Source organism: Coregonus clupeaformis, unplaced genomic scaffold (assembly GCF_020615455.1).
Source record: "Coregonus clupeaformis isolate EN_2021a unplaced genomic scaffold, ASM2061545v1 scaf0838, whole genome shotgun sequence".
Classification (NCBI taxonomy): Eukaryota; Metazoa; Chordata; class Actinopteri; order Salmoniformes; family Salmonidae; genus Coregonus; species Coregonus clupeaformis.
This window is the reverse complement of record NW_025534293.1, coordinates 198568-226107: the sequence shown is the minus strand read 5'-3', so window position 1 is coordinate 226107 and position 27540 is coordinate 198568. Positions and strand designations below refer to the sequence as shown.

Genomic DNA, 27540 nt, shown 5'->3' with positions numbered 1-27540 from the left:
TACTACCACTAATACCCCTCTACTACCCCTTACTTCCACTAATACCCCTCTACTAACCCCCTTCCACTAATACCCCTCTACTACCCCTTACTACCACTAATACCCCTCTACTACCCCCTACTACCACTAATACCCTCTAATAACACCTACTACCACTAATACCCCTCTACTGCCCCCTTACTACCATTAATACCCCTCTACTACCCCCTACTACCACTAATACCCCTCTACTACCCCTACTACCACTAATACCCCTCTACTACCCCTTACTACCACTAATACCCTCTACTACCCCTTACTACCACTAATACCCCTCTACTACCACTAATACCCCTCTACTACCCCCTACTACCACTAATACCCCTCTACTACCCCCTACTACCACTAATACCCCTCTACTACCCCCTTACTACCACGAATACCTCTCTACTACCCCCCTTCCACTAATACCCCTCTACTACCCCCTTACTATCACTAATACCCCTCTACTACCCCTTACTACCACTAATACCCCTCTACTACCCCACTACCACTAATACCCCTCTACTACCCCCTACTACCACTAATACCCCTCTACTACCCCTTACTACCACTAATACCCCTCTACTACCCCCTACTACCACTAATACCCCTCTACTGCCTCCCTACTACCACTAATGCCCCTCTACTACCCCCTACTACCACTAATACCCCTCTACTGCCCTTACTACCACTAATACCACTCTACTACCCCCTTACTACCACTAATACCCCTCTACTACCCCCTACTACCACTAATACCCCTCTACTGCCTCCCTACTACCACTAATACCCCTCTACTACCCCTTACTACCACTAATACCCCTCTACTGCCCCCTACTACCACTAATACCACTCTACTACCCCCTACTACCACTAATACCCCTCTACTACCCCCTACTACCACTAATACCCCTCTACTGCCTCCCTACTACCACTAATACCCCTCTACTACCCCCTACTACCACTAATACCCCTCTACTACCCCCTACTACCACTAATACCCCTCTACTACCCCCTACTACCACTAATACCCCTCTACTACCCCCTACTACCACTAATACCCCTCTACTACCCCCTTACTACCACTAATACCCCTCTACTACCCCATCTACCCCTCTAAAACACCCTCTACATCCCCTTATTGCCCCTCTGCTTCCCCAACCATCATGGCAAGGTGCGCTTCTATTACCCCCCTCTACCGCCCCATCTACCCCTCAACCACCCCTTTACCGCCTCTCTGTTGCTCCAACCACAAGGGAAGGGTAGGGTTCTACAACCCCTAATACCCCCATACAGCCCTCTACCGCCCCATCTACCCCTCTACAACCCCTTTACCGCCTCTCTGTTGCTCCAAGGGAAGGGTAGGGTTCTACAACCCCTAATACCCCCATACAGCCCTCTACTGCCCCATCTACTCATTTCCTATCCCTCTTCTACCTCTCTGCTGCCCAAACCATGAGGACAAGGTACGTTATATTACCCCCCTACCACCCCATCTACCCCTGACCCTACTGCCCCACAGGTGAGCCATGGTGGATGCATATTTGGGTCACAGGGCAAGATAACTGACTCAAAACACTGATTTTGTTTACTTGTTGAATCATGTAGTAACACTTTACTGAAGACATTCAGGTGTAATGCATTATGATGCAGGTATAATGCATTATGATGCAGGTATAATGCATTATGATGCAGTTATAATGCATTATGATGCAGTTATAATGCATTATGATGCAGTTATAATGCATTATGATGCAGTTATAATGCATTATGATGCAGTTATAATGCATTATTATGCAGTTATAATGCATTATGATGCAGTTATAATGCATTATGATGCAGGTATAATGCATTATGATGCAGGTGTAATGCATTATGATGCAGTTATAATGCATTATGATGCAGTTGTAATGCATTATGATGCATTATGATGCAGGTATGATGCATTATGATGCAGTTATAATGCATTATGATGCAGTTATAATGCATTATGATGCAGTTATAATGCATTATGATGCAGGTATAATGCATTATGATGCAGGTATAATGCATTATGATGCAGGTATAATGCATTATGATGCAGGTATAATGCATTATGATGCAGTTATAATGCATTATGATGCAGGTATAATGCATTTTAAGGCTCATTATGATGAGCATGTCTGACCCCAGTATAATGTCTCAAAGGTCCCACACAGTCAGAATCATGTTTTTCCATGATTTTGACTGTGTGGGACCTTTAAGACGTTATACTGGGAAATCTGATGATATTTCGATGAAACCAGATCACAGTAGTGTGAACCAAAGTATGATAAAATGGCTGTTGCTTCTACACTGATAAAGTTTGATCATAAAGTTACTGGTCCCCTCCCCCAGGTCAAACACTTGGATTGAGGAGGCGGGATTATCAAGGGCATTTTGTGACATCACAAAGGGCCTCTTATTTCAACACACCAATGGTAACGTCTTAGTCTCTTGCCTCATTTAAAGGTGCAATATGCAGAAATCTCTCCGCCATTTCCTGGTTACTAAAATTCTTATAGTTCGCCTCATTTCAGTTTATGTTACAAAACAAGTTAATGTATAGTGTAGAGAATCATCGTACCATCTAAACTGCTGTGAAATATATTTTCCATAACCAAAAATATTGTATTTTCAGCTGTTTGAAGCCGGTGTACAAAACCGAATGTAAAAGACGCAAAAACAAAAACAAAACATTACATATTTCTTGATTTATCTTAGATGAATTTGGACTATTTTGAGGAAGTGTATACTGGCTATGTTGTTGCTACAGCGTCTCAAGAGGGGAAAAGGAGTAATATTGCAGTTTTTCTCAGTTTTTTAAAGGGGGTATGCGAGGCACAGACGTTCGCTTCGCCTTCTAATCGAACCTAGTATGCAGGCGCCTTTAGGCAAAGATATTTATAGGTCTCCTCTTTCATCTGTGTCTGGGGTTACCTAGTTACTGGCTAGCCCAGGTCTTCAGCCAGTACGGATCATAAACAGGGGAAGGGTTGTTGTCAAAGGTTTGAACTAGCTAGCTTGAATAAAACGTTGCTTTATGCTCCTGGTAGTTTGACATGAGAGAAAAAGTAATTTTCTCAAATTCTGAGCATTTCTCAGTGGAACAAAAATATTATGGGTGATGTTTTGGTAGTTCAAAAAGGCTTTTTTTACATGGGAATCAGAATGACTGTTCAGGACCTCTAAAGCTCTTGGGACCCAATGGTGCAACGTGGTGTTTGTCTCCCCCTGCAGGTTATGGAGTTCTACTGCGAGTCGTGTGAGACCGCCATGTGTCTGGAGTGTACCGAGGGAGAGCACAGGGAGCATGTGACCGTCCCTCTGAGGGATGTCCTGGAGCAGCACAAAACACAGCTAAAGACACAGCTAGATGCCATATGCAATAGGTACGCTCACTCTAACCCTCTAGATGCCATATGCAATAGGTACGCTCACTCTAACCCTCTAGATGCCATATGCAATAGGTACGCTCACTCTAACCCTCTAGATGCCATATGCAATAGGTACGCTCACTCTAACCCTCTAGATGCCATATGCAATAGGTACGCTCACTCTAACCCTCTAGATGCCATATGCAATAGGTACGCTCACTCTAACCCTGCGCCTTATCTTGACCCTAACGCTAATCCTGATTTATAAGGGAAATCCAGGATTACAATACTGAGACTTTAAACATGTTTAATGAGATTGGAAAAACACATTGGGAGGGATCTTAGACCATTCCTCCATACAGAATCTTTCCAGATCCTTGATATCCTTCGTCTGCGGTTACGGACTGCCCTCTTCAATTCAAACCACAGGTTTTCAATGGGGTTCAAGTCCGGAGACTGCAAAATGTTGATTTTGTGGTCAGTTAACCATTATTTTGTGGATTTTGATTTGTGCTTGGGGTTATTGTCTTGCTGGAAGATTCACTTGTGGCCAAGTTTCAGCCTCCTGGCAGAGGCAAACCAGGTTTATGTCATTGGTACTACTGGTTCGAATTCACGATGCCGTTGACCTTAACTCCATTGGAACCAGTCTTCCCACAGCAAAGCTGACATTCAACACTGTTATTAATCTGCTTGCCCTGCCCTCGTATTTAGGCTCACATTGAAGTGTTTTACCATTTTCTTTTTAGGACAACCAGGGCTAAAAGTGGAACACACAACAATTTGACATAAACAGCTGCATCCATGAGCTGTATTGTTTCGAGAGCTTGGGACTGTAAGGTTCTATCTGTGTTTTTGTCAAAATGTAGTTATTGACACATCCTTGTTCTGTTCAATGTTCTCTACCTATATAGTCAATATATAGTACTCTAAATAACTACCTATATAGTACATATATAGTACTCTAAATAACTACCTATATAGTAAATATATAGTACTCTAAATAACTACCTATATAGTAAATATATAGTACTCTAAATAACTACCTATATAGTAAATATATAGTACTCTAAATAACTACCTATATAGTAAATATATAGTACTCTAAATAACTACCTATATAGTAAATATATAGTACTCTAAATAACTACCTATATAGTAAATATATAGTACTCTAAATACCTACCTATATAGTCAATATATAGTACTCTAAATAACTACCTATATAGTAAATATATAGTACTCTAAATAACTACCTATATAGTCAATATATAGTACTCTAAATAACTACCTATATAGTCAATATATAGTACTCTAAATAACACTGACCCTAACCTTAACTCTGACCCTAACCCTGACCTTGACCCTAACCTTAACACTGACCCTAACCTTAACACTGACCCTGACGCTAACCCAGACCCGAGTCCTGACTCTAACCAAGACCCTAACCGTGAAGACCGAGCTAGATGCCATACGCAACCGGTATACGCTCAGATGTACCTATATACTCAGATGTCTGAAAACTTTAATAACTTTAAACCCTTGCTTCCTCGTCATCATTTCCTCCCTAACAAAGCTGGAGGAGGTCACAGGAAGGGACATTGGATTCTCTCCTGCAATGCACTGCAATCTCTCTCCTCTCTCCCTCCTTTCTCTCCTCCCCTCTCCTCTCCTCATCTCCTCTATCCTCCTCTCTCCTCTCCTCTCCTCTCCTCTCCTCTCCTCTCCTCTCCTCTCCTCTCCTCTCCTCTCTCCTCCTCTCCTCCTCTCTTCCTCTCCTCTCCTCTCCTCTCCTCTCTTCCTCTTCTCTCCTCTCCTCTCCTCTCCTCTCTCCCTCCCCTCTCCCTCATTTCTCCTCTCCCCTCCACTCTCCCTCCTTTCTCTTCTCTCTTCTCTCCTCCTCACTCCTCTCTCATCCTCTCTTCTCTTCTCTCCTCCTCCCTCCTCCTCCCTCCTCTATCCCTCCCTTTAGACTGCCCCAGCTAACAGCAGCTATAGAGCTGGTAGGAGAGATCTCCAAGCAGCTGACAGACAGGAAGAACGAGGCGGTGACAGAGATAAGCAGTACCTTCGAGGAGCTGGAGAGGGCGCTACAGCTCAGGAAGACAGCCCTCATCAATGACCTGGAGAACATATACTGCGCCAAGCAGAAGGTTAGACACACCCCCTCTAGGCTACAGACACACCCACTATGGGTCAGACACACCCCCTTTAGGCTAGACACATGCCTCAAAGCTAGACACACCCACTCTGAGCCAGACACACCCTCTCTGGGTCAGACACACCCACTCTGAGCCAGACATTTGCATTTACATTTGAGTCATTTAGTCCTCTTGAGTCCATTTCCCCATCAAAATCCTTCAGTTTAAGCCAGAGATCTGCTTTTTTTTTTGCGTGGGCTCGGTCTCAATCTACCGCATCCACCAATGGCATCTGTGGTGGAAGGTGGCCGAGCTACAGCGGTGTTTGTCAGACCATGAGACATCCCAAAAATCTGTCTTCTCATGAAGAAAAAAAAACGTCTGTAGCGTGCGAATGGTTTGGACTACAATATGACCACTCTATGGTAAGATGAGGCTCTCACGAACAGGAACATGTTGGTTGTTTTGCTCTAGGACGCCCACAAGCCTCACAGGACTCAGTACCAGTATAACAAATGAATGGAAGTATATATGGAATTAGTTTAGTGCCTAAAAAAGGGGTTAAATATTTGTTTAAAAAAATTATACAAAAATCATGCTCTTCCTTATATCTCTCAGACACTTCAAAACAAAATTCCTTTAGATAATTGGTTTGGAGTTGACTATCTGTGTTTACATTTATTAATCTGTTATTCAATGCATTTCTATTGGTTTATAGCAGTAAGGCCAAATTCAATGTTACATAAAAATTCAATAAAATGGGTCCTACAATTCTAAATCAAAAAGTTTAACGATACTTGGTATGAACATCTTAAAACAATTCCATATGTTACCTCTCCAACCTCTCCTCCCTGTCTCCAACTCTCCAACCTCTCCTCCCTGTCTCCAACTCTCCAACCTCTCCTCCCTGTCTCTAACTCTCCAACCTCTCCTCCCTGTCTCTACCTCTCCAACCTCTCCTCCCTGTCTCTACCTCTCCAACCTCTCCTCCCTGTCTCTACCTCTCCAACCTCTCCAACCTCTCCTCCCTGTCTCCAACTCTCCAACCTCTCCAACCTCTCCTCCCTGTCTCTATCTCTCCAACCTCTCCAACCTCTCCAACCTCTCCTCCCTGTCTCTACCTCTCCAACCTCTCCTCACTGTCTCTAACTCTCCAACCTCTCCTCCCTGTCTCTAACTCTCCAACCTCTCCTCCCTGTCTCTACCTCTCCAACCTCTCCTCCCTGTCTCTACCTCTCCAACCTCTCCTCCCTGTCTCCAACTCTCCAACCTCTCCTCCCTGTCTCTACCTCTCCAACCTCTCCTCCCTGTCTCTAACTCTCCAACCTCTCCTCCCTGTCTCTACCTCTCCAACCTCTCCTCCCTGTCTCCAACTCTCCAACCTCTCCTCCCTGTCTCCAACTCTCCAACCTCTCCTCCCTGTCTCTACCTCTCCAACCTCTCCTCCCTGTCTCCAACTCTCCAACCTCTCCTCCCTGTCTCTAACTCTCCAACCTCTCCTCCCTGTCTCTACCTCTCCAACCTCTCCTCCCTGTCTCTAACTCTCCAACCTCTCCAACCTCTCCTCCCTGTCTCCAACTCTCCAACCTCTCCTCCCTGTCTCTACCTCTCCAACCTCTCCTCCCTGTCTCTACCTCTCCAACCTCTCCTCCCTGTCTCTAACTCTCCAACCTCTCCTCCCTGTCTCTACCTCTCCAACCTCTCCTCCCTGTCTCCAACTCCCTCCAACCTCTCCTCCCTGTCTCTACCTCTCCAACCTCTCCTCCCTGTCTCTACTTCTCCAACCTCTCCTCCTGTCTCTACCTCTCCAACCTCTCCTCCCTGTCTCTACCTCTCCAACCTCTCCTCCCTGTCTCCAACTCTCCAACCTCTCCTCCCTGTCTCTACCTCTCCAACCTCTCCTCCCTGTCTCCAACTCTCCAACCTCTCCAACCTCTCCTCCCTGTCTCTAACTCTCCAACCTCCAACCTCTCCTCCCTGTCTCTAACTCTCCAACCTCTCCTCCCTGTCTCTACCTCTCCAACCTCTCCTCCCTGTCTCTACCTCTCCAACCTCTCCTCCCTGTCTCCAACTCTCCAACCTCTCCTCCCTGTCTCCAACTCTCCAACCTCTCCTCCCTGTCTCCAACTCTCCAACCTCTCCTCCCTGTCTCTACCTCTCCAACCTCTCCTCCCTGTCTCTAACTCTCCAACCTCTCCAACCTCTCCTCCCTGTCTCTAACTCTCCAACTCTCCAACCTCTCCTCCCTGTCTCTACCTCTCCAACCTCTCCTCCCTGTCTCTACCTCTCCAACCTCTCCTCCCTGTCTCCAACTCTCCAACCTCTCCTCCCTGTCTCCAACTCTCCAACCTCTCCTCCCTGTCTCCAACTCTCCAACCTCTCCTCCCTGTCTCCAACTCTCCAACCTCTCCTCCCTGTCTCTACCTCTCCAACCTCTCCTCCCTGTCTCCAACTCTCCAACTCTCCAACCTCTCCTCCCTGTCTCCAACTCTCCAACTCTCCAACCTCTCCTCCCTGTCTCTAACTCTCCAACCTCTCCAACCTCTCCTCCCTGTCTCCAACCTCTCCAACCTCTCCTCCCTGTCTCCAGGTGCTCCAGGCCCAGCTCTCCTCTCTCCTCCAGGGGAAGGAACACATCCAGAGCAGCTGTAGTTTTACCGAACAGGCCCTGAGCCACGGCAGTGCCACAGAGGTTAGTAGACTGGTTAACCAGCAACTCCATTACTATGCGCTTACAAAGCAATGACTATCACATAACATGTTATTACAAATGTATTGCTCAACTAATTACAGTGTTACTACACAGGTATAAGCACAACTTTACACCTTAAATGGTACCTGGTTGTACATATAAAGTCCTAATACCATTATGTTAAAACATAACTACTTTACACTGTTGTGGCTGAACACAGTAAAGTCCAAGGATGCATCCCAAATAGCTTCCCTATTCCCTGTATAAAGTAGTGCACTATATAGGGAATAGCCTACACACTAAAAACAACTGGTTCTATATATTACAAAAAAATAGTTATTTGGCTTGTAACCATAGCGGATCCCTTTTTGGTGCTATATAGAACCTTTTTTGAAGGTTCTATAAAGAACCATGTTCAGAAGGTTCTAAATGGAACCTGTATGGTGCTATACATTTTTTTTTTTTTAAGGTTCTATATAACACCAGAAAAAAAGGGTTCTGCTATGGTTACAACCCTTTTGGGGACTATATAGAACCATTTTGTATGGTTCTTTATAGAACCTTTATGGAGAATGGTTCTATAAAGAACCTTTCTCAATCATAAAGGTTCTTTGTAAATCATTTTGAAGAACCATACAGGGTTTGTTATTCTGGTCAGCCGTATTATATTATATAATATATAATATATATAATACAATATATATAATATATATATATTATATTATATATAATATTATATTGTTTCAATTTCTTAGCTGCTATTACTATACTTCAAATCAATCTTTTGATATGTTTTTCATTAGTCCACTGTTGATACAGTCCCAAAATGTCAGCAGTTTTCAAGATATTGGACTTTCAAGAAGCAAAGTGTCACCGGCCACATCATCATCATGATGCAAAATGCATCATGGACTAATTAAAAAAAAAAAAATACCAAAAGATAGTTTATGAGTGGATTTTCCCTTTAATTTGGAAGTTGAATCAGGTATGCTACCTCTGGAACAGCTGGGGGGTCCCGGAGGAGAGAATGGAGAACCACTGATTTAGTCAGCTGTTCTCTATTGACACAAGGCCTTACATGAGTCACTCACAAGACACTGTCACTTGCCATAGTCATATATAATATATAATGGCAATAAACAACACATTAGATCAACTGGAATGCCACTCTCACTCAAGGTTGCACAACAAGAGTTGTGAGCAAACCACACCCCCGAAATATTCTAATGATTCGCCATTCCCTCCATTTAATTATCACTAAAAGAGGAAAGAACCCCTTTGTGAGCTGCAAAGAACCATTGAAGGGCTCAGAGGGTTCTTTGAGTCATTATGGTTCCACATAGAACCATCACCCTTCCCAAAGAACCCTTGAGGAACCCTATTTCCTTAGTGTGTAGGATGCCATTTGAGACGCAGCTCCAAGCTGCATTCACAACATCGCTTAATTTAATAAGTATCAGTATACGACTTGGAAAAATCCACTTGAACTCCCCTCCAACTGGTAATTACTAGTGGGAAACTCGTCTGTCATCCCTGAGCTCTGAGTTCCCCACTTGCACCTTTCTGATGTCATTTGTCAACAAAAAGGACAGCAAGCACAGCGGCATCTTCAGCAGTTATTGTTTATAAATACAAATTATTGATGCAAAATGTATTCTGTTCATCTTCCATTTGATGTATTGGTCCCGTGTGGCCCAGTTGATAGAGCATGGCAATACCAGAGTTGTGGGTTCGATTCCCACAGGGGACCAGTATGAATGAAGATGTATGCACTCACTACTGTAAGTCGTTCTGGATAAGAGTGTCTGCTAAATAAATAAAATGTCAAACAGAAAGCAGTTCTAGATGTACTTTTTATGGGCAAAAAAGAACAAACCAATCACCAGCCTCCAATTACCTCCATGTTGGGTGGTATTTCCCCCCCTTACAGTATATGTGAAATCATGTGTTTTTTCCGTAAGAACCAGTTCAAAACATGAATGCACCCAAATTATATTTACGACTTCAAAACTGGTAATTCCCACTTGGTTATGAATGCAGCATTATTTTCCTGTTGTTGTGTTGTAGGTACTGATGGTGCAGAAACAAATGAGTGAGCGGGTTTCTGCCATGGCTCGTCACGACTTCCCTGAATGGCCTCACCAGAACGCACACCTGGACTGTCAGGTAGGACATACAGGATACACACCTGGACTGTCAGGTAGGATACAGGATACACACCTGGACTGTCAGGTAGGATACAGGATACACACCTGGACTGTCAGGTAGGACATACAGGATACACACCTGGACTGTCAGGTAGGATACAGGATACACACCTGGACTGTCAGGTAGGATACAGGATACACACCTGGACTGTCAGGTAGGATACAGGATACACACCTGGACTGTCAGGTAGGATACAGGATACACACCTGGACTGTCAGGTAGGACATACAGGATACACACCTGGACTGTCAGGTAGGATACAGGATACACACCTGGACTGACAGGTAGGATACAGGATACACACCTGGACTGTCAGGTAGGATACAGGATACGCACCTGGACTGACAGGTAGGATACAGGATACACACCTGGACTGTCAGGTAGGATACAGGATACACACCTGGACTGTCAGGTAGGATACAGGATACACACCTGGACTGACAGGTAGGATACAGGATACACACCTGGACTGTCAGGTAGAATACAGGATACACACCTGGACTGTCAGGTAGGATACAGGATACACACCTGGACTGTCAGGTAGGATACAGGATACACACCTGGACTGTCAGGTAGGATACAGGATACACACCTGGACTGACAGGTAGGACATACAGGATACACACCTGGACTGTCAGGTAGGACATACAGGATACACACCTGGACTGTCAGGTAGGATACAGGATACACACCTGGACTGTCAGGTAGGATACCGGATACACACCTGGACTGTCAGGTAGGATACAGGATACACACCTGGACTGTCAGGTAGGATACCGGATACACACCTGGACTGTCAGGTAGGATACAGGATACACACCTGGACTGTCAGGTAGGATACCGGATACAGTCCCACACTATGGGCCACGGTGTATTCTTCTTATTCCTGTCTTGAGCCGTGGTTCATCCAACCGGAATGTTGCTAAAACATTTTGTTAAACTAAAACGTGTATGGTTAATGTTAAGGCTAGGAACGGGTTTCAGGGTTCATAGAATAAATGATAGTCCGCAAACCAGCTGGGGAAGCCTGGGACAGGAAATGAGGTCAGCATAAACAGGAAGTGTGTGGTTAATTAACCTACCCCCCCCTTCAGGTGGAGACAGAGGGCCTGCGTCGCTCCATCCAGAACCTGGGCGTCCTCATCACCACGGCAGCCGTAGGCCACACCTCCGTCGCCACAGGAGAGGGACTACGCCACGCAGCAACCGGACAACACGTCAGCATCACCGTGACGACCAAAGACAAGGACGGCGAGCTGGTGCGAACAGGGAACGCGGCGCTGAGGGCCGAGATCACGGCGGTGGCCGACGGAAGCCGCGTTGTCACGGAACCGGAGGTGACGGACAACAAGAACGGGACGTACGAGGTGGGATACACGCTACGGTCTGAGGGGGAGTTCTCCGTCGCTCTGTCCCTCTACGGCCAGCCGGTACGGGGCAGTCCCTTCCGGCTGCGGGCGGTCAAGCCCTCGGACGCGCTGCGGTCTCCGGATGACGTGAAGAGGAGGCTGAAGAGTCCTGGAGGGACAGGGGGTCATGTCAGACAGAAGGCTGTGAGGAGACCCTCCAGCATGTACAGCACCAGAAAGAAGGAAAACCCCATCGAGGATGAACTCATCCACAGAGTCGGTGAGACAACAACATCACAACACTGCCACAGCCACCACCTGATCATCTGATTGTTGTTGTTGTTGTTGTTGTTGTTGTGTAACTTGAGAACTGTCTGTGAGAGACAGAAAAACAGCCCAGATGGAAGGAGGAGTCTACATTATTCTCTCCAGGTACAATAATGAAGCATATATAAAGTGATGGTAGAGACGTGACTGTGTGTGTGTGTGTGTGTGTGTGTGTGTGTGTGTGTGTGTGTGTGTGTGTGTGTGTGTGTGTGTGTGTGTGTGTGTTTACCTGTGGTCTAGGTACGCGGGGGAGGGAGAAGGGAGAGTTCACCAACCTGCAAGGGATCTCGGCCTCCAGCAACGGCAGAGTGGTGGTAGCAGATAGTAACAACCAGTGTATACAGGTAGGAGACCAGATAGTAACAACCAGATAGAAGGAGACCAGATAGAAACAACCAGTGTATACAGGTAGGAGACCAGATAGTAACAACCAGTGTATACAGGTAGGAGACCAGATAGAAACAACCAGTGTATACAGGTAGGAGACCATCTATAGAACACAGGAGAGGGGAAACTAATGTGGTATACAACTACAGAGGGCATACTAAGAGCACGCAGTACTGGTAGACCCATAATGAAGCTTTACTGTAAACACATATTTGTTTATTTAGATATTTAAGTCTCACTGCTGTCTGTTGTCCCGCCCCCTCGACAGGTGTTCTCCAATGAAGGGCAATTCAAGATGAGGTTTGGGGTCAGAGGTCGGTCGCCGGGGCAACTGCAGCGACCCACAGGCGTTACCGTGGATATGAACGGTGACATCATCGTGGCCGACTACGACAACCGATGGGTCAGCATCTTCTCCTCCGATGGGAAGTTCAAGGTAAGAGGTCAGAGGTCATGAGGTCATCAGAGGTCGTGAGACTCCCTCTCCAGTTTTAAAGCTAGAATCATTAGTTGCTACATACATTTTCTGACTTATGAATGAACGATATGTACCCATTGATTCTTGAAGAATATCACTTATAAATGCCTCATGAGCTTAGTTCAACTGTCGTTCCCCATCAGAACCCAAATAGGAACTTGTTTTACTCCAATCTTTGTAAAAAAAACATAAATGTAAACAAACACTGTATAGCCTGAACACATGGTTAATACTATAACGTTGATATCATGGATGGTCAGTCCTTGGATCTATTGCTCTGTCTGTGAATTTGAGAGTGGTTACATTATTCCAGGCCCATCCCTCAGCTACTTACCAAAACAGAGGCTGGGCGACGCGTTGTTATTTTTTTTACTAAGGATTCCAGCCTTAAGGGTAAGACACAGCTTTAATGAACGACAGCCGTCCTATCGACTCTAACCACAAAACATTGGCTGTAATTTTCTGTTACTTTACTCAGAATAAGATCGGGGCGGGGCGCCTGTTGGGTCCCAAGGGCGTGGCGGTGGACAGGAACGGACACATCATTGCCGTGGACAACAAGGCGTGCTGCGTCTTCATCTTCCAGTCCAACGGGAAGCTGGTCACCAAGTTTGGCGCCAGGGGGACGTCCGAGAGACACTTTGCAGGTAAGGGGGTGGAGCCTAGAATGTTCAGTGATGTGAAACGTTCAGACAGCGATGTGATGAGTACAGCTGACACTATTTCCTATTCTTTATATTATCTGGGGATATACTGTATGTGTCAAAGCCTTTCAGAGTAGCAGTGTTGATCTAAGATCAGTTTCGCCTTTTAGATCATAATGAATAAGACGGACAGATCCTGAATCAGCACTCCTACTCTGAGACGCTTTGTGGATATGGGCCCAGGTCCTCCCCGTCCACGTACTCTTATTAATTGGGATCTAAAAACTGATCCTAGATCAAGCAATCCTACTCTGAGACTGTTCTACACAACCCATTTTGTATCTGATCGTTATGAAACGTTCCTCCTGAACACGACCCACGTTCAGATTGACCTATCTGACACCTGCGGGATACAAGATGGCTGCCATGGCCCTGGTTGCCATTGGAAACCATGTCTTCCTGCAGAAGGAGAAAAACCTCTCTGTTATTTAGGTTGTTTTGTCTTTTCATCTCTGACTCTACCTTTGTTTGTTTCTTTCTGTCTTTTTTTTTTTTTCTCCCTTTGTTTCTGTTTTAGAAAAAAGTGGTGCAAACTTAAATAGATCTGGCCCAGTGTTCAGTAAGTATTGAGTGTGGCCCCGCCCCTTACCCAGACTGCACTATTCTGTCTAACCTGCATCTCCTGCCCTGACGTTGTAGGCCCTTGAAATTGTATCTGAAATCTTCCCAGATCACTCTGTGCCTGATATATGTCAAACATAACAAAAGATTGATACATATGTCATCATAATATCATGATCGTTACAATCATTGTTGTTCTAACTGTGTTTAATGTAATGCATAAGATGAATGAGCAGGAATTTAGTGAAATTGATTAGAAACGAACCCATTTGTGAATAAATATTACATCCATAGACATTTCAAAACACCTGAACAATGAGTTAATTTAAAATAATCGGTAGTACTGAAAATGAGTTTGATTAAACCATAGAGATAGATAGAGATCTCATCTTTGTATTTGTGCCATTATGGCATCTCCATTTTAAAGTAGTCAATTGTCTTCTTCTTTTGTGTTTGAAAAAAAAGTGTTAAGCTAATATTGGTGAAGTGTTTGAGTCCTGAACCAAATCTTGTGTCATTCATCTATTGTGGCCTCTAGATGGCAGTGATATAGCTTTAAGCCATTTACAAACCATAGGCAACCCAAGCCATTTACAAACTATAGGCAACCCAATTTAAAGAAGAAGACAATGGTTTCTGATCATTGGCTGATTGCTCCCAACCAATAGGAATCCCCACCCAGTTGACGACTTTAAAATGGTAGAAGCCCTCAATGGCAATGTCCATGCTAAAACCAGTTATAACCATCTAGAGATCTCTATCGATCTCTGGATCAAATGTATGTAATCAACCTGATTGGTTCATTTGTACATTTATGATTAGTCTGTGTTGTTATCTGTTTTAACAAACCTTTTTTTATTTTTTGTACTTATGTTTTGTATATAGTTTTTTTGTGGTGTGGTTTTCATATAAGCCCTTGGGCTTCCAACCACCTGCAGACTGTTTATTTTATATTTATTTATATGTATTGTTTGTTTATCACTTATTTTCTTTGGTGCAAATAAATTAAACCTAAAAGTAAACGTAAGTAATCAAACCAGTATTGTAGAGGACATTAGTCATGCTAACATGCATCACTTTCTCTCTGTCTCTCTCTCTCTGTCTCTCTCTTTCTCTCTCTCTCTCTCTCTCTCTCTCCCCCAGGTCCACACTTTGTTGCAGTGAACAACAAGAATGAAATCATTGTGACAGATTTCCACAATCATTCTGTAAAGGTAAGTCAAACCTTATGCTGTGATCAAGGAAAGAGGGAATAAAAGAAAAATGCTTTCTTCATTTGAAAATATATAGTTGTGTGACGAAGTGGATCTATCCCCACTCGTCACGAACACGCACACAGTCTAATCTGCCATTATATTAAAAGAGCATTCTATTGCCCATATGCATTTGCCATTTCTTTCTGAAAGCATTACATTGTCCATTACTATATTATCCTTTAGCTCCTTTGTTAGCAGTTATCTACAGTTTATAGTTATTTGTTAGCAGTTAGCTACAGTTTATAGTTATTTGTTAGCAGTTAGCTACAGTTTATAGTTATTTGTTAGCAGTTAGCTACAGTTTATAGTTATTTGTTAGCAGCTAGCTACAGTTTATAGTTATTTGTTAGCAGTTAGCTACAGTTTATAGTTATTTGTTAGCAGTTAGCTACAGTTTATAGTTCTTTGATAGCAGTTAGCTACAGTTTATAGTTATTTGTTAGCAGTTAGCTACAGTTTATAGTTATTTGTTAGCAGTTAGCTACAGTTTATAGTTATTTGTTAGCAGTTAGCTACAGTTTATAGTTATTTGTTAGCAGTTAGCTACAGTTTATAGTTATTTGTTAGCAGTTAGCTACAGTTTATAGTTATTTGTTAGCAGTTAGCTACAGTTTATAGTTATTTGTTAGCAGTTAGCTACAGTTTATAGTTATTTGTTAGCGGTTAGCTACAGTTTATAGTTATTTGTTAGCAGTTAGCTACAGTTTATAGTTCTTCGTTAGCAGTGGTAAGCTACAGTTTATAGTTATTTGTTAGCAGTTAGCTATAGTTTATAGTTATTTGTTAGCAGTTAGCTACAGTTTATAGTTATTTGTTAGCGGTTAGCTACAGTTTATAGTTCTTCGTTAGCAGTGGTAAGCTACAGTTTATTCCCAAGCAAAGTCAATATTTTGTCTCCTCGGCTATAAAAGGTTGTAACGCAGACTCTGAATGTCATAGAGACAAACCAAAGATATCCCGTATGTGTCATGGTCAGCATTTTACAGCTTGTTTCTAGCATAAAGCTTTGCGAATTAAAGTGCAGATATAGATTGCTGTCATCAAGGCAAAGGGTGGCTATTTGAAGAATCCCAAATATAAAATATATTTTGATTTGTTTAACACTTTTTTGGTTACTACATGATTCCATATGTGTTATTTCATAGTTGTGATGTCTTCACTATTATTCTACAATGTAGAAAATAGTAAAAAATAAAGAAAAACCTTTGAATGAGTAGGTATTCTAAAACTTTTGACCGGTAGTGTACATATCATTCACACTGATATAAGGGCTAGGCCTACTGTAAATTGCATTATGGCTGAGCATGGACATGCCAAACATTGTCAATAAGCAAGATTAAATTCATTATTGATAAGGCCTAAAATGAGAGCAAATAATTATTGTCTAATTCTAAACAAAAAGAAACAACAACTGGTTTTAAATAGGCTATGTCTAAATATACTTATAATATTAAAACAACGCAGACTATGGAGGGTTTTATGCACATCCAAACTTTAAACAGTAGCTGGACAAAGATCCAATATAAAGAGAAAGAGAGAGTGTCCAATCCCTTTTACTGCTCACAAATATAATGTTTTATATACATATTGGAACCATCTTACAGATCACATTCACACTTCTCCAGAAGGTGCATCGCATGCGCCATGGACGTTCTCACCATAAAACCAGGACAATGAATCCTTCTAATAAGTTTGGTTTTAATAAAATTCAACAAAAAACAAGCAATCTGTTCGTTTTTTTAAAAAACAACAACAACAATAAATAAAGGTTACATGTAATGATGTCATAAAACCACCAGGATAAAAAAGACAGGCATTGTTGTTGAACCAGCCTTCATTATAGTAGACCTGAGGGAGGGCTTGTTGTTGAACCAGCCTTCATTATAGTAGACCTGAGGGAGGGCTTGGGTTGTTGTTGAACCAGCCTTCATTATAGTAGACCTGAGGGAGGGCTTGGGTTGTTGTTGAACCAGCCTTCATTATAGTAGACCTGAGGGAGGGCTTGGGTTGTTGTTGAACCAGCCTTCATTATAGTAGACCTGAGGGAGGGCTTGGGTTGTTGTTGAACCAGCCTTCATTATAGTAGGCCTGAGGGAGGGATTGGCTTGTTGTTGAACCAGCCTTCATTATAGTAGACCTGAGGGAGGGCTTGTTGTTGAACCAGCCTTCATTATAGTAGACCAGAGGGAGGGCTTGGGTTGTTGTTGAACCAGCCTTCATTATAGTAGGCCTGAGGGAGGGCTTGTTGTTGAACCAGCCTTCATTATAGTAGACCTGAGGGAGGGCTTGTTGTTGAACCAGCCTTCATTATAGTAGACCTGAGGGAGGGCTTGTTGTTGAACCAGCCTTCATTATAGTAGACCAGAGGGAGGGCTTGGGTTGTTGTTGAACCAGCCTTCATTATAGTAGGCCTGAGGGAGGGCTTGTTGTTGAACCAGCCTTCATTATAGTAGACCTGAGGGAGGGCTTGTTGTTGAACCAGCCTTCATTATAGTAGACCTGAGGGAGGGCTTGTTGTTGAACCAGCCTTCATTATAGTAGACCTGGAGGAGGGCTTGTTGTTGAACCAGCCTTCATTATAGTAGACCTGAGGGAGGGCTTGTTGTTGAACCAGCCTTCATTATAGTAGACCTGAAGGAGGGCTTGTTGTTGAACCAGCCTTCATTATAGTAGACCTGAGGGAGGGCTTGTTGTTGAACCAGCCTTCATTATAGTAGACCTGAGGGAGGGCTTGGGTTGTTGTTGAACCAGCCTTCATTATAGTAGACCTGAGGGAGGGCTTGTTGTTGAACCAGCCTTCATTATAGTAGACCTGAGGGAGGGCTTGTTGTTGAACCAGCCTTGATTATAGTAGACCTGAAGGAGGGCTTGTTGTTGAACCAGCCTTCATTATAGTAGACCTGAGGGAGGGCTTGGGTTGTTGTTGAACCAGCCTTCATTATAGTAGACCTGAGGGAGGGCTTGGGTTGTTGTTGAACCAGCCTTCATTATAGTAGACCTGAGGGAGGGCTTGTTGTTGAACCAGCCTTCATTATAGTAGAGCTGAGGGAGGGCTTGTTGTTGAACCAGCCTTCATTATAGTAGACCTGAGGGAGAGCTTGTTGTTGAACCAGCCTTCATTATAGTAGACCTGAGGGAGGGCTTGTTGTTGAACCAGCCTTCATTATAGTAGAGCTGAGGGAGGACTTGGGTTGTTGTTGAACCAGCCTTCATTATAGTAGACCTGAGGGAGGGCTTGGGTTGTTGTTGAACCAGCCTTCATTATAGTAGACCTGAAGGAGGGCTTGTTGTTGAACCAGCCTTCATTATAGTAGACCTGAGGGAGGGCTTGGGTTATTGTTGAACCAGCCTTCATTATAGTAGGCCTGAGGGAGGGCTTGGGTTGTTGTTGAACCAGCCTTCATTATAGTAGACCTGAGGGAGGGCTTGTTGTTGAACCAGCCTTCATTATAGTAGACCTGAGGGAGGGCTTGTTGTTGAACCAGCCTTCATTATAGTAGACCTGAGGGAGGGCTTGTTGTTGAACCAGCCTTCATTATAGTAGACCTGAAGGAGGGCTTGTTGTTGAACCAGCCTTCATTATAGTAGACCTGAAGGAGGGCTTGTTGTTGAACCAGCCTTCATTATAGTAGACCTGAGGGAGGGCTTGTTGTTGAACCAGCCTTCATTATAGTAGACCTGAGGGAGGGCTTGTTGTTGAACCAGCCTTCATTATAGTAGACCTGGAGGAGGGCTTGTTGTTGAACCAGCCTTCATTATAGTAGACCTGAGGGAGGGCTTGTTGTTGAACCAGCCTTCATTATAGTAGACCTGAGGGAGGGCTTGGGTTGTTGTTGAACCAGCCTTCATTATAGTAGACCTGAGGGAGGGCTTGTTGTTGAACCAGCCTTCATTATAGTAGACCTGAGGGAGGGCTTGTTGTTGAACCAGCCTTCATTATAGTAGACCTGAGGGAGGGCTTGTTGTTGAACCAGCCTTCATTATAGTAGACCAGAGGGAGGGCTTGGGTTGTTGTTGCACCAGCCTTCATTATAGTAGGCCTGAGGGGAGGGCTTGTTGTTGAACCAGCCTTCATTATAGTAGACCTGAAGGAGGGCTTGGGTTGTTGTTGAACCAGCCTTCATTATAGTAGACCTGAGGGAGGGCTTGTTGTTGAACCAGCCTTCATTATAGTAGACCTGAGGGAGGGCTTGTTGTTGAACCAGCCTTCATTATAGTAGACCTGAGGGAGGGCTTGTTGTTGAACCAGCCTTCATTATAGTAGACCAGAGGGAGGGCTTGGGTTGTTGTTGAACCAGCCTTCATTATAGTAGGCCTGAGGGAGGGCTTGTTGTTGAACCAGCCTTCATTATAGTAGACCTGAGGGAGGGCTTGGGTTGTTGTTGAACCAGCCTTCATTATAGTAGACCTGAGGGAGGGCTTGTTGTTGAACCAGCCTTCATTATAGTAGACCTGAGGGAGGGCTTGTTGTTGAACCAGCCTTCATTATAGTAGACCTGAAGGAGGGCTTGTCGTTGAACCAGCCTTCATTATAGTAGACCTGAGGGAGGGCTTGGGTTGTTGTTGAACCAGCCTTCATTATAGTAGACCTGAGGGAGGGCTTGGGTTGTTGTTGAACCAGCCTTCATTATAGTAGACCTGAGGGAGGGCTTGTTGTTGAACCAGCCTTCATTATAGTAGAGCTGAGGGAGGGCATGTTGTTGAACCAGCCTTCATTATAGTAGACCTGAGGGAGAGCTTGTTGTTGAACCAGCCTTCATTATAGTAGACCTGAGGGAGGGCTTGTTGTTGAACCAGCCTTCATTATAGTAGAGCTGAGGGAGGGCTTGGGTTGAACCAGCCTTCATTATAGTAGACCTGAGGAGGGCTTGTTGTTGAACCAGCCTTCATTATAGTAGACCTGAGGGAGGGCTTGGGTTGTTGTTGAACCAGCCTTCATTATAGTAGACCTGAGGGAGGGCTTGTTGTTGAACCAGCCTTCATTATAGTAGACCTGAGGGAGGGCTTGTTGTTGAACCAGCCTTCATTATAGTAGACCTGAAGGAGGGCTTGTTGTTGAACCAGCCTTCATTATAGTAGACCTGAAGGAGGGCTTGTTGTTGAACCAGCCTTCATTATAGTAGACCTGAGGGAGGGCTTGTTGTTGAACCAGCCTTCATTATAGTAGACCTGAGGGAGGGCTTGTTGTTGAACCAGCCTTCATTATAGTAGACCTGGAGGAGGGCTTGTTGTTGAACCAGCCTTCATTATAGTAGACCTGAGGGAGGGCTTGTTGTTGAACCAGCCTTCATTATAGTAGACCTGAGGGAGGGCTTGGGTTGTTGTTGAACCAGCCTTCATTATAGTAGACCTGAGGGAGGGCTTGTTGTTGAACCAGCCTTCATTATAGTAGACCTGAGGGAGGGCTTGTTGTTGAACCAGCCTTCATTATAGTAGACCTGAGGGAGGGCTTGTTGTTGAACCAGCCTTCATTATAGTAGACCAGAGGGAGGGCTTGGGTTGTTGTTGAACCAGCCTTCATTATAGTAGGCCTGAGGGAGGGCTTGTTGTTGAACCAGCCTTCATTATAGTAGACCTGAAGGAGGGCTTGGGTTGTTGTTGAACCAGCCTTCATTATAGTAGACCTGAGGGAGGGCTTGTTGTTGAACCAGCCTTCATTATAGTAGACCTGAGGGAGGGCTTGTTGTTGAACCAGCCTTCATTATAGTAGACCTGAGGGAGGGCTTGTTGTTGAACCAGTCTTCATTATAGTAGACCAGAGGGAGGGCTTGGGTTGTTGTTGAACCAGCCTTCATTATAGTAGGCCTGAGGGAGGGCTTGTTGTTGAACCAGCCTTCATTATAGTAGACCTGAGGGAGGGCTTGTTGTTGAACCAGCCTTCATTATAGTAGACCTGAGGGAGGGCTTGTTGTTGAACCAGCCTTCATTATAGTAGACCTGGAGGAGGGCTTGTTGTTGAACCAGCCTTCATTATAGTAGACCTGAGGGAGGGCTTGTTGTTGAACCAGCCTTCATTATAGTAGACCTGAAGGAGGGCTTGTTGTTGAACCAGCCTTCATTATAGTAGACCTGAGGGAGGGCTTGTTGTTGAACCAGCCTTCATTATAGTAGACCTGAGGGAGGGCTTGGGTTGTTGTTGAACCAGCCTTCATTATAGTAGACCTGAGGGAGGGCTTGTTGTTGAACCAGCCTTCATTATAGTAGACCTGAGGGAGGGCTTGTTGTTGAACCAGCCTTCATTATAGTAGACCTGAAGGAGGGCTTGTTGTTGAACCAGCCTTCATTATAGTAGACCTGAGGGAGGGCTTGGGTTGTTGTTGAACCAGCCTTCATTATAGTAGACCTGAGGGAGGGCTTGGGTTGTTGTTGAACCAGCCTTCATTATAGTAGACCTGAGGGAGGGCTTGTTGTTGAACCAGCCTTCATTATAGTAGAGCTGAGGGAGGGCTTGTTGTTGAACCAGCCTTCATTATAGTAGACCTGAGGGAGAGCTTGTTGTTGAACCAGCCTTCATTATAGTAGACCTGAGGGAGGGCTTGTTGTTGAACCAGCCTTCATTATAGTAGAGCTGAGGGAGGGCTTGGGTTGAACCAGCCTTCATTATAGTAGACCTGAGGGAGGGCTTGTTGTTGAACCAGCCTTCATTATAGTAGACCTGAGGGAGGGCTTGGGTTGTTGTTGAACCAGCCTTCATTATAGTAGACCTGAGGGAGGGCTTGTTGTTGAACCAGCCTTCATTATAGTAGACCTGAGGGAGGGCTTGTTGTTGAACCAGCCTTCATTATAGTAGACCTGAAGGAGGGCTTGTTGTTGAACCAGCCTTCATTATAGTAGACCTGAAGGAGGGCTTGTTGTTGAACCAGCCTTCATTATAGTAGACCTGAGGGGAGGGCTTGTTGTTGAACCAGCCTTCATTATAGTAGACCTGAGGGAGGGCTTGTTGTTGAACCAGCCTTCATTATAGTAGACCAGAGGGAGGGCTTGGGTTGTTGTTGAACCAGCCTTCATTATAGTAGGCCTGAGGGAGGGCTTGTTGTTGAACCAGCCTTCATTATAGTAGACCTGAGGGAGGGCTTGGGTTGTTGTTGAACCAGCCTTCATTATAGTAGACCTGAGGGAGGGCTTGTTGTTGAACCAGCCTTCATTATAGTAGACCTGAGGGAGGGCTTGTTGTTGAACCAGCCTTCATTATAGTAGACCTGAGGGAGGGCTTGTTGTTGAACCAGCCTTCATTATAGTAGACCAGAGGGAGGGCTTGGGTTGTTGTTGAACCAGCCTTCATTATAGTAGGCCTGAGGGAGGGCTTGTTGTTGAACCAGCCTTCATTATAGTAGACCTGAGGGAGGGCTTGTTGTTGAACCAGCCTTCATTATAGTAGACCTGAGGGAGGGCTTGTTGTTGAACCAGCCTTCATTATAGTAGACCTGGAGGAGGGCTTGTTGTTGAACCAGCCTTCATTATAGTAGACCTGAGGGAGGGCTTGTTGTTGAACCAGCCTTCATTATAGTAGACCTGAAGGAGGGCTTGTTGTTGAACCAGCCTTCATTATAGTAGACCTGAGGGAGGGCTTGTTGTTGAACCAGCCTTCATTATAGTAGACCTGAGGGAGGGCTTGGGTTGTTGTTGAACCAGCCTTCATTATAGTAGACCTGAGGGAGGGCTTGTTGTTGAACCAGCCTTCATTATAGTAGACCTGAGGGAGGGCTTGTTGTTGAACCAGCCTTCATTATAGTAGACCTGAAGGAGGGCTTGTTGTTGAACCAGCCTTCATTATAGTAGACCTGAGGGAGGGCTTGGGTTGTTGTTGAACCAGCCTTCATTATAGTAGACCTGAGGGAGGGCTTGGGTTGTTGTTGAACCAGCCTTCATTATAGTAGACCTGAGGGAGGGCTTGTTGTTGAACCAGCCTTCATTATAGTAGAGCTGAGGGAGGGCTTGTTGTTGAACCAGCCTTCATTATAGTAGACCTGAGGGAGGGCTTGTTGTTGAACCAGCCTTCATTATAGTAGACCTGAGGGAGGGCTTGGGTTGTTGTTGAACCAGCCTTCATTATAGTAGACCTGAGGGGAGGGCTTGTTGTTGAACCAGCCTTCATTATAGTAGACCTGAGGGAGGGCTTGTTGTTGAACCAGCCTTCATTATAGTAGACCTGAAGGAGGGCTTGTTGTTGAACCAGCCTTCATTATAGTAGACCTGAGGGAGGGCTTGGGTTGTTGTTGAACCAGCCTTCATTATAGTAGACCTGAGGGAGGGCTTGGGTTGTTGTTGAACCAGCCTTCATTATAGTAGACCTGAGGGAGGGCTTGTTGTTGAACCAGCCTTCATTATAGTAGACCTGAGGGAGGGCTTGTTGTTGAACCAGCCTTCATTATAGTAGACCTGAGGGAGGGCTTGTTGTTGAACCAGCCTTCATTATAGTAGACCTGAGGGAGGGCTTGGGTTGTTGTTGAACCAGCCTTCATTATAGTAGGCCTGAGGGAGGGCTTGTTGTTGAACCAGCCTTCATTATAGTAGACCTGAGGGTGGGCTTGTTGTTGAACCAGCCTTCATTATAGTCGACCTGAGGGAGGGCTTGTTGTTGAACCAGCCTTCATTATAATAGACCTGAGGGAGGGCTTGTTGTTGAACCAGCCTTCATTATAGTAGACCTGAGGGTGGGCTTGTTGTTGAACCAGCCTTCATTATAGTAGACCTGAGGGAGGGCTTGGGTTGTTGTTGAACCAGCCTTCATTATGGTAGACCTGAGGGAGGGCTTGGGTTGTTGTTGAACCAGCCTTCATTATAGTAGACCTGAGGGGAGGGCTTGGGTTGTTGTTGAACCAGCCTTCATAATAGTAGACCTGAGGGAGGGCTTGTTGTTGAACCAGCCTTCATTATAGTAGACCTGAGGGAGGGCTTGGGTTGTTGTTGAACCAGCCTTCATTATAGTAGACCTGAGGGAGGGCTTGTTGTTGAACCAGCCTTCATTATAGTAGACCTGAGGGAGGGCTTGTTGTTGAACCAGCCTTCATTATAGTAGACCTGAAGGAGGGCTTGTTGTTGAACCAGCCTTCATTATAGTAGACCTGAGGGAGGGCTTGTTGTTGAACCAGCCTTCATTATAGTAGACCTGAAGCAGGGTTGTTGTTGAACCAGCCTTCATTATAGTAGACCTGAAGCAGGGTTGTTGTTGAACCAGCCTTTGTTGAACCAGTCTTATTTCCAAACGGTCTCGGGAGCCAAACCCTTTAGACAGCCTTCACTACTTCGCGATTGCAATGGGCAGGACAAAAATAAAACAGTCTTCATTGAGAGGAGGGGAGGCTATGCTTGGAAGAAAAAAAATCTACATATGAAGTACACAAGCACCAAAAGCACAGTACTCTTGTTCCATGTGCATATGGGCAGTGTGCGTCACGGCTGCATAGGCTGTGTTTTCCGCTGTCAAAAGTCATGCCATAACCAACTGCACTTTGGATCGTGTTTTTAAGGACACACCTCAAATATTTCCACCACTCCCATCTGAGCACAAGTGAGCGGATATAAGAAAGGTAAATGACCAATCCTTGTGCAACTGTTTGAGAATAGCAGAGTGCTGGCTTTAACAGGTCGAAATGGCCAACTAATGTGCATTTGACCGCTTTAATGCCAGCCGAAAATAGAGCGCAAGCGTCGAACAGGTAGGCCTACCTCTTATTTCTGGAATAGGAAGAAATAGGCTCCAACACAAATCCCTCTTGTTGTTAGTAACCTAAAGTCAAATTAAGATGAAGACTGTTTATATGAATTAGGCCTTTTCGAATTAGCCTACCTTCAGCACCAATGGGCTGTCCATCTCCGCGGCTGCCTACCTTCAGCACCAATGGGCTGTCCATCTCCGCGGCTGCCGCTTCATAGTCATGTAAATTATGTAAATTACTCGAATATGGCTTATTGTGAGGTCAATAATGCTGATAAATAGCTTCATTATGGGCAACGAAACATATTGTTTTTATTCAAATCCATTATAGCAGTAGCAAGCTTACCTGCAGTCCTCATCTTCAAGCTCTCCCTCTAACTGAACAGGACATCAGTAGGTCTAATCCGCGCCCACAGATATCGCATTTTTGGTCAAATAAAACATTATTTTCGGAAGAAGCCTTTGAAGTGCCACATACAGCCATTAGTTAGGCAGCACAAAAGGGTTTACATCAGCAAGAGCAGGGCTTATGATTGGGACAGCCTATCCATTGCAGTGTAGCCTAGGTAATATACACCATCCCAGCAGCGCAAAAACTCAGGAAGGAAATACATTTTCTTAGAAATATAACTTTGCCCTATGCTTCTCCCCAGCATGCTCTTGGTATAGCCTATAGTATAGGCTAAGGATTATTTGATTGAGGCCAGACTAGGTACACTTGATATTGCGCGCCCAGCAGAGAATAAGGGACGAGCGCCAACATCGAGATATACACAATAAGATACTAATTCTGAGCAATATGACGTTTAATAGATTAGAAATTACATGACCCTTCCCAGGACTGAAATTGAAAAAGCACGACCCTCCCCCATTTTAATGATTATTATATTTTTTATTTATATTTTTTTATCCAGTCGGATAAACACTCCAAACAGCCTACCCGACCGCTCGGCATAGGCCTAAAGCACATCGTTGCCTTGTTTTGAATCACATTCCAATTATAAAACTGAATCTCTGCCCTTAAGATCTCTACACATAGGTGTGTGTGTCTATTTCCTGTCCCCAGGTGTACAGTGCGGATGGTGAGTTCCTGTTTAAATTTGGTTCCCATGGCGAAGGGAACGGCCAGTTCAATGCCCCCACCGGAGTTGCCGTGGACACCAACGGGAACATCATCGTGGCCGACTGGGGCAACAGCCGCATACAGGTGAGGCCACACCCACATCACCTAATACAGGTGAGGCCACACCCACATCACCTAATACAGGTGAAGCCACACCCACAGCACCTAATACAGGTGGAGATGTTGTTTCCTACCTTCACCACCTGGGGGCGGCCCATCAGGAAGTCCAGGACCCAGTTGCACAGGGTGGGGTTCAGACCCAGGGCCTCGAGCTTAATGATGAGCTTGGAGGGTACTATGGTGTTGAATGCTGAGCAATAGTCAATGAACAGCATTCTTACATAGGTATTCCTCTTGTCCAGATGGGATAGGTGCAGTGTGCAGTGCGATGGCGACTGCGTCATACGTGGATCTATTGGGGTGGTATGCAAATTGAAGTGGGTCTAGGGTGTCAGGTAAGGTAGAGGTGATATGATCCTTAACTAGCCTCTCAAAGTACTTCATGATGACAGAAGTGAGTGCTACAAGGCAATAGTCATTTAGTTCAGTTACCTTCACTTTCTTGGGTACAGGAACAATGGTGGACATCTTGAAGCAAGTGGGGACAGCAGACTGGGATAGGGAGAGATTGAATATGTCCATAAACACTCCAGCCAGCTGGTCTGCACATGCTCTGAGAACGCAGCTTTGGATGCCTTCTGGGCCGGCAGCCTTGCAAGGGTTAACACGCTTAAATGTCTTACTCACGTCGGCAGTGGCCCGCATCGGCAGCTCTGTGTTTTTCTCGAAGCGAGCGCTAAAGGTCTTTTAGCTTGTCCGGGAGCGAGGCGGCGGTGTCCACGACGTGGCTGGTTTTCCCTTTATAATCAGTGATTGTCTAGAGTCCCAGCCACATACGCCTGGTGTCTGAGCCGTTGAAGAGGAAATGTCCTCTTCATCTAAGACGTTGTTTTCCCAAGCGGGAGCCTGGGGTTCAGACAATTTACAATACAATACAAAGTCAGATGTAAAAAAAGGTCTGCAAGAACATAATTGAACCCAAAAACTACAACTGAAACCCCTTCTTCTTTCCCCAGGTTTTTGACAGCACTGGTTCCTTCCTGTCCTACATCAACACATCAGCTGACCCTCTCTACGGCCCCCAGGGTCTGACCCTCACCTCGGATGGACACGTGGCCGTAGCCGACTCTGGGAACCACTGCTTCAAGATCTACCGCTACCTACAGTGATCGGGAGATGG

General features: G+C 44.9%; 1 protein-coding gene across 4 annotated transcripts; it reads left to right on the top strand.

Moving 5' to 3' along the window:
* Positions 1 to 1090: 1090 nt before the first annotated feature.
* Positions 1091 to 27540, top strand: LOC121556626 (tripartite motif-containing protein 3-like). Of its 4 annotated transcripts, XM_041870518.2 has the most exons (13): positions 1091 to 1487; positions 3280 to 3431; positions 5389 to 5569; positions 8148 to 8249; positions 10317 to 10415; positions 11552 to 12086; positions 12374 to 12477; positions 12789 to 12956; positions 13477 to 13645; positions 14220 to 14261; positions 15407 to 15477; positions 26244 to 26384; positions 27377 to 27540. In XM_041870518.2, the coding sequence occupies exons 2-13, from the start codon at positions 3283 to 3285 to the stop codon at positions 27527 to 27529; spliced, it is 1914 nt and encodes a 637-aa protein (XP_041726452.1). In that variant the 5' UTR covers positions 1091 to 1487; positions 3280 to 3282; the 3' UTR covers positions 27530 to 27540. The 4 variants fall into 4 exon arrangements, with proteins under 4 accessions (XP_041726452.1, XP_045072815.1, XP_045072814.1 ...); XM_045216880.1 differs by lacking the exon at positions 14220 to 14261 and having other exon boundaries at positions 1413 to 1487; XM_045216879.1 differs by lacking the exon at positions 1091 to 1487 and having other exon boundaries at positions 2773 to 3431.

Excerpts from the sequence above, each read along its gene's own strand:
- LOC121556626 (XM_045216879.1), top strand. The coding sequence starts at position 3,247 with ATGGTGCAACGTGGTGTTTGTCTCCCCCTGCAGGTTATGGAGTTCTAC. Across the intron at positions 8,250-10,316 it reads GCCACGGCAGTGCCACAGAG|GTACTGATGGTGCAGAAACA; the intron begins GTTAGTAGACTG and ends GTTGTGTTGTAG. Across the intron at positions 12,478-12,788 it reads GTAACAACCAGTGTATACAG|GTGTTCTCCAATGAAGGGCA; the intron begins GTAGGAGACCAG and ends CCCCCTCGACAG.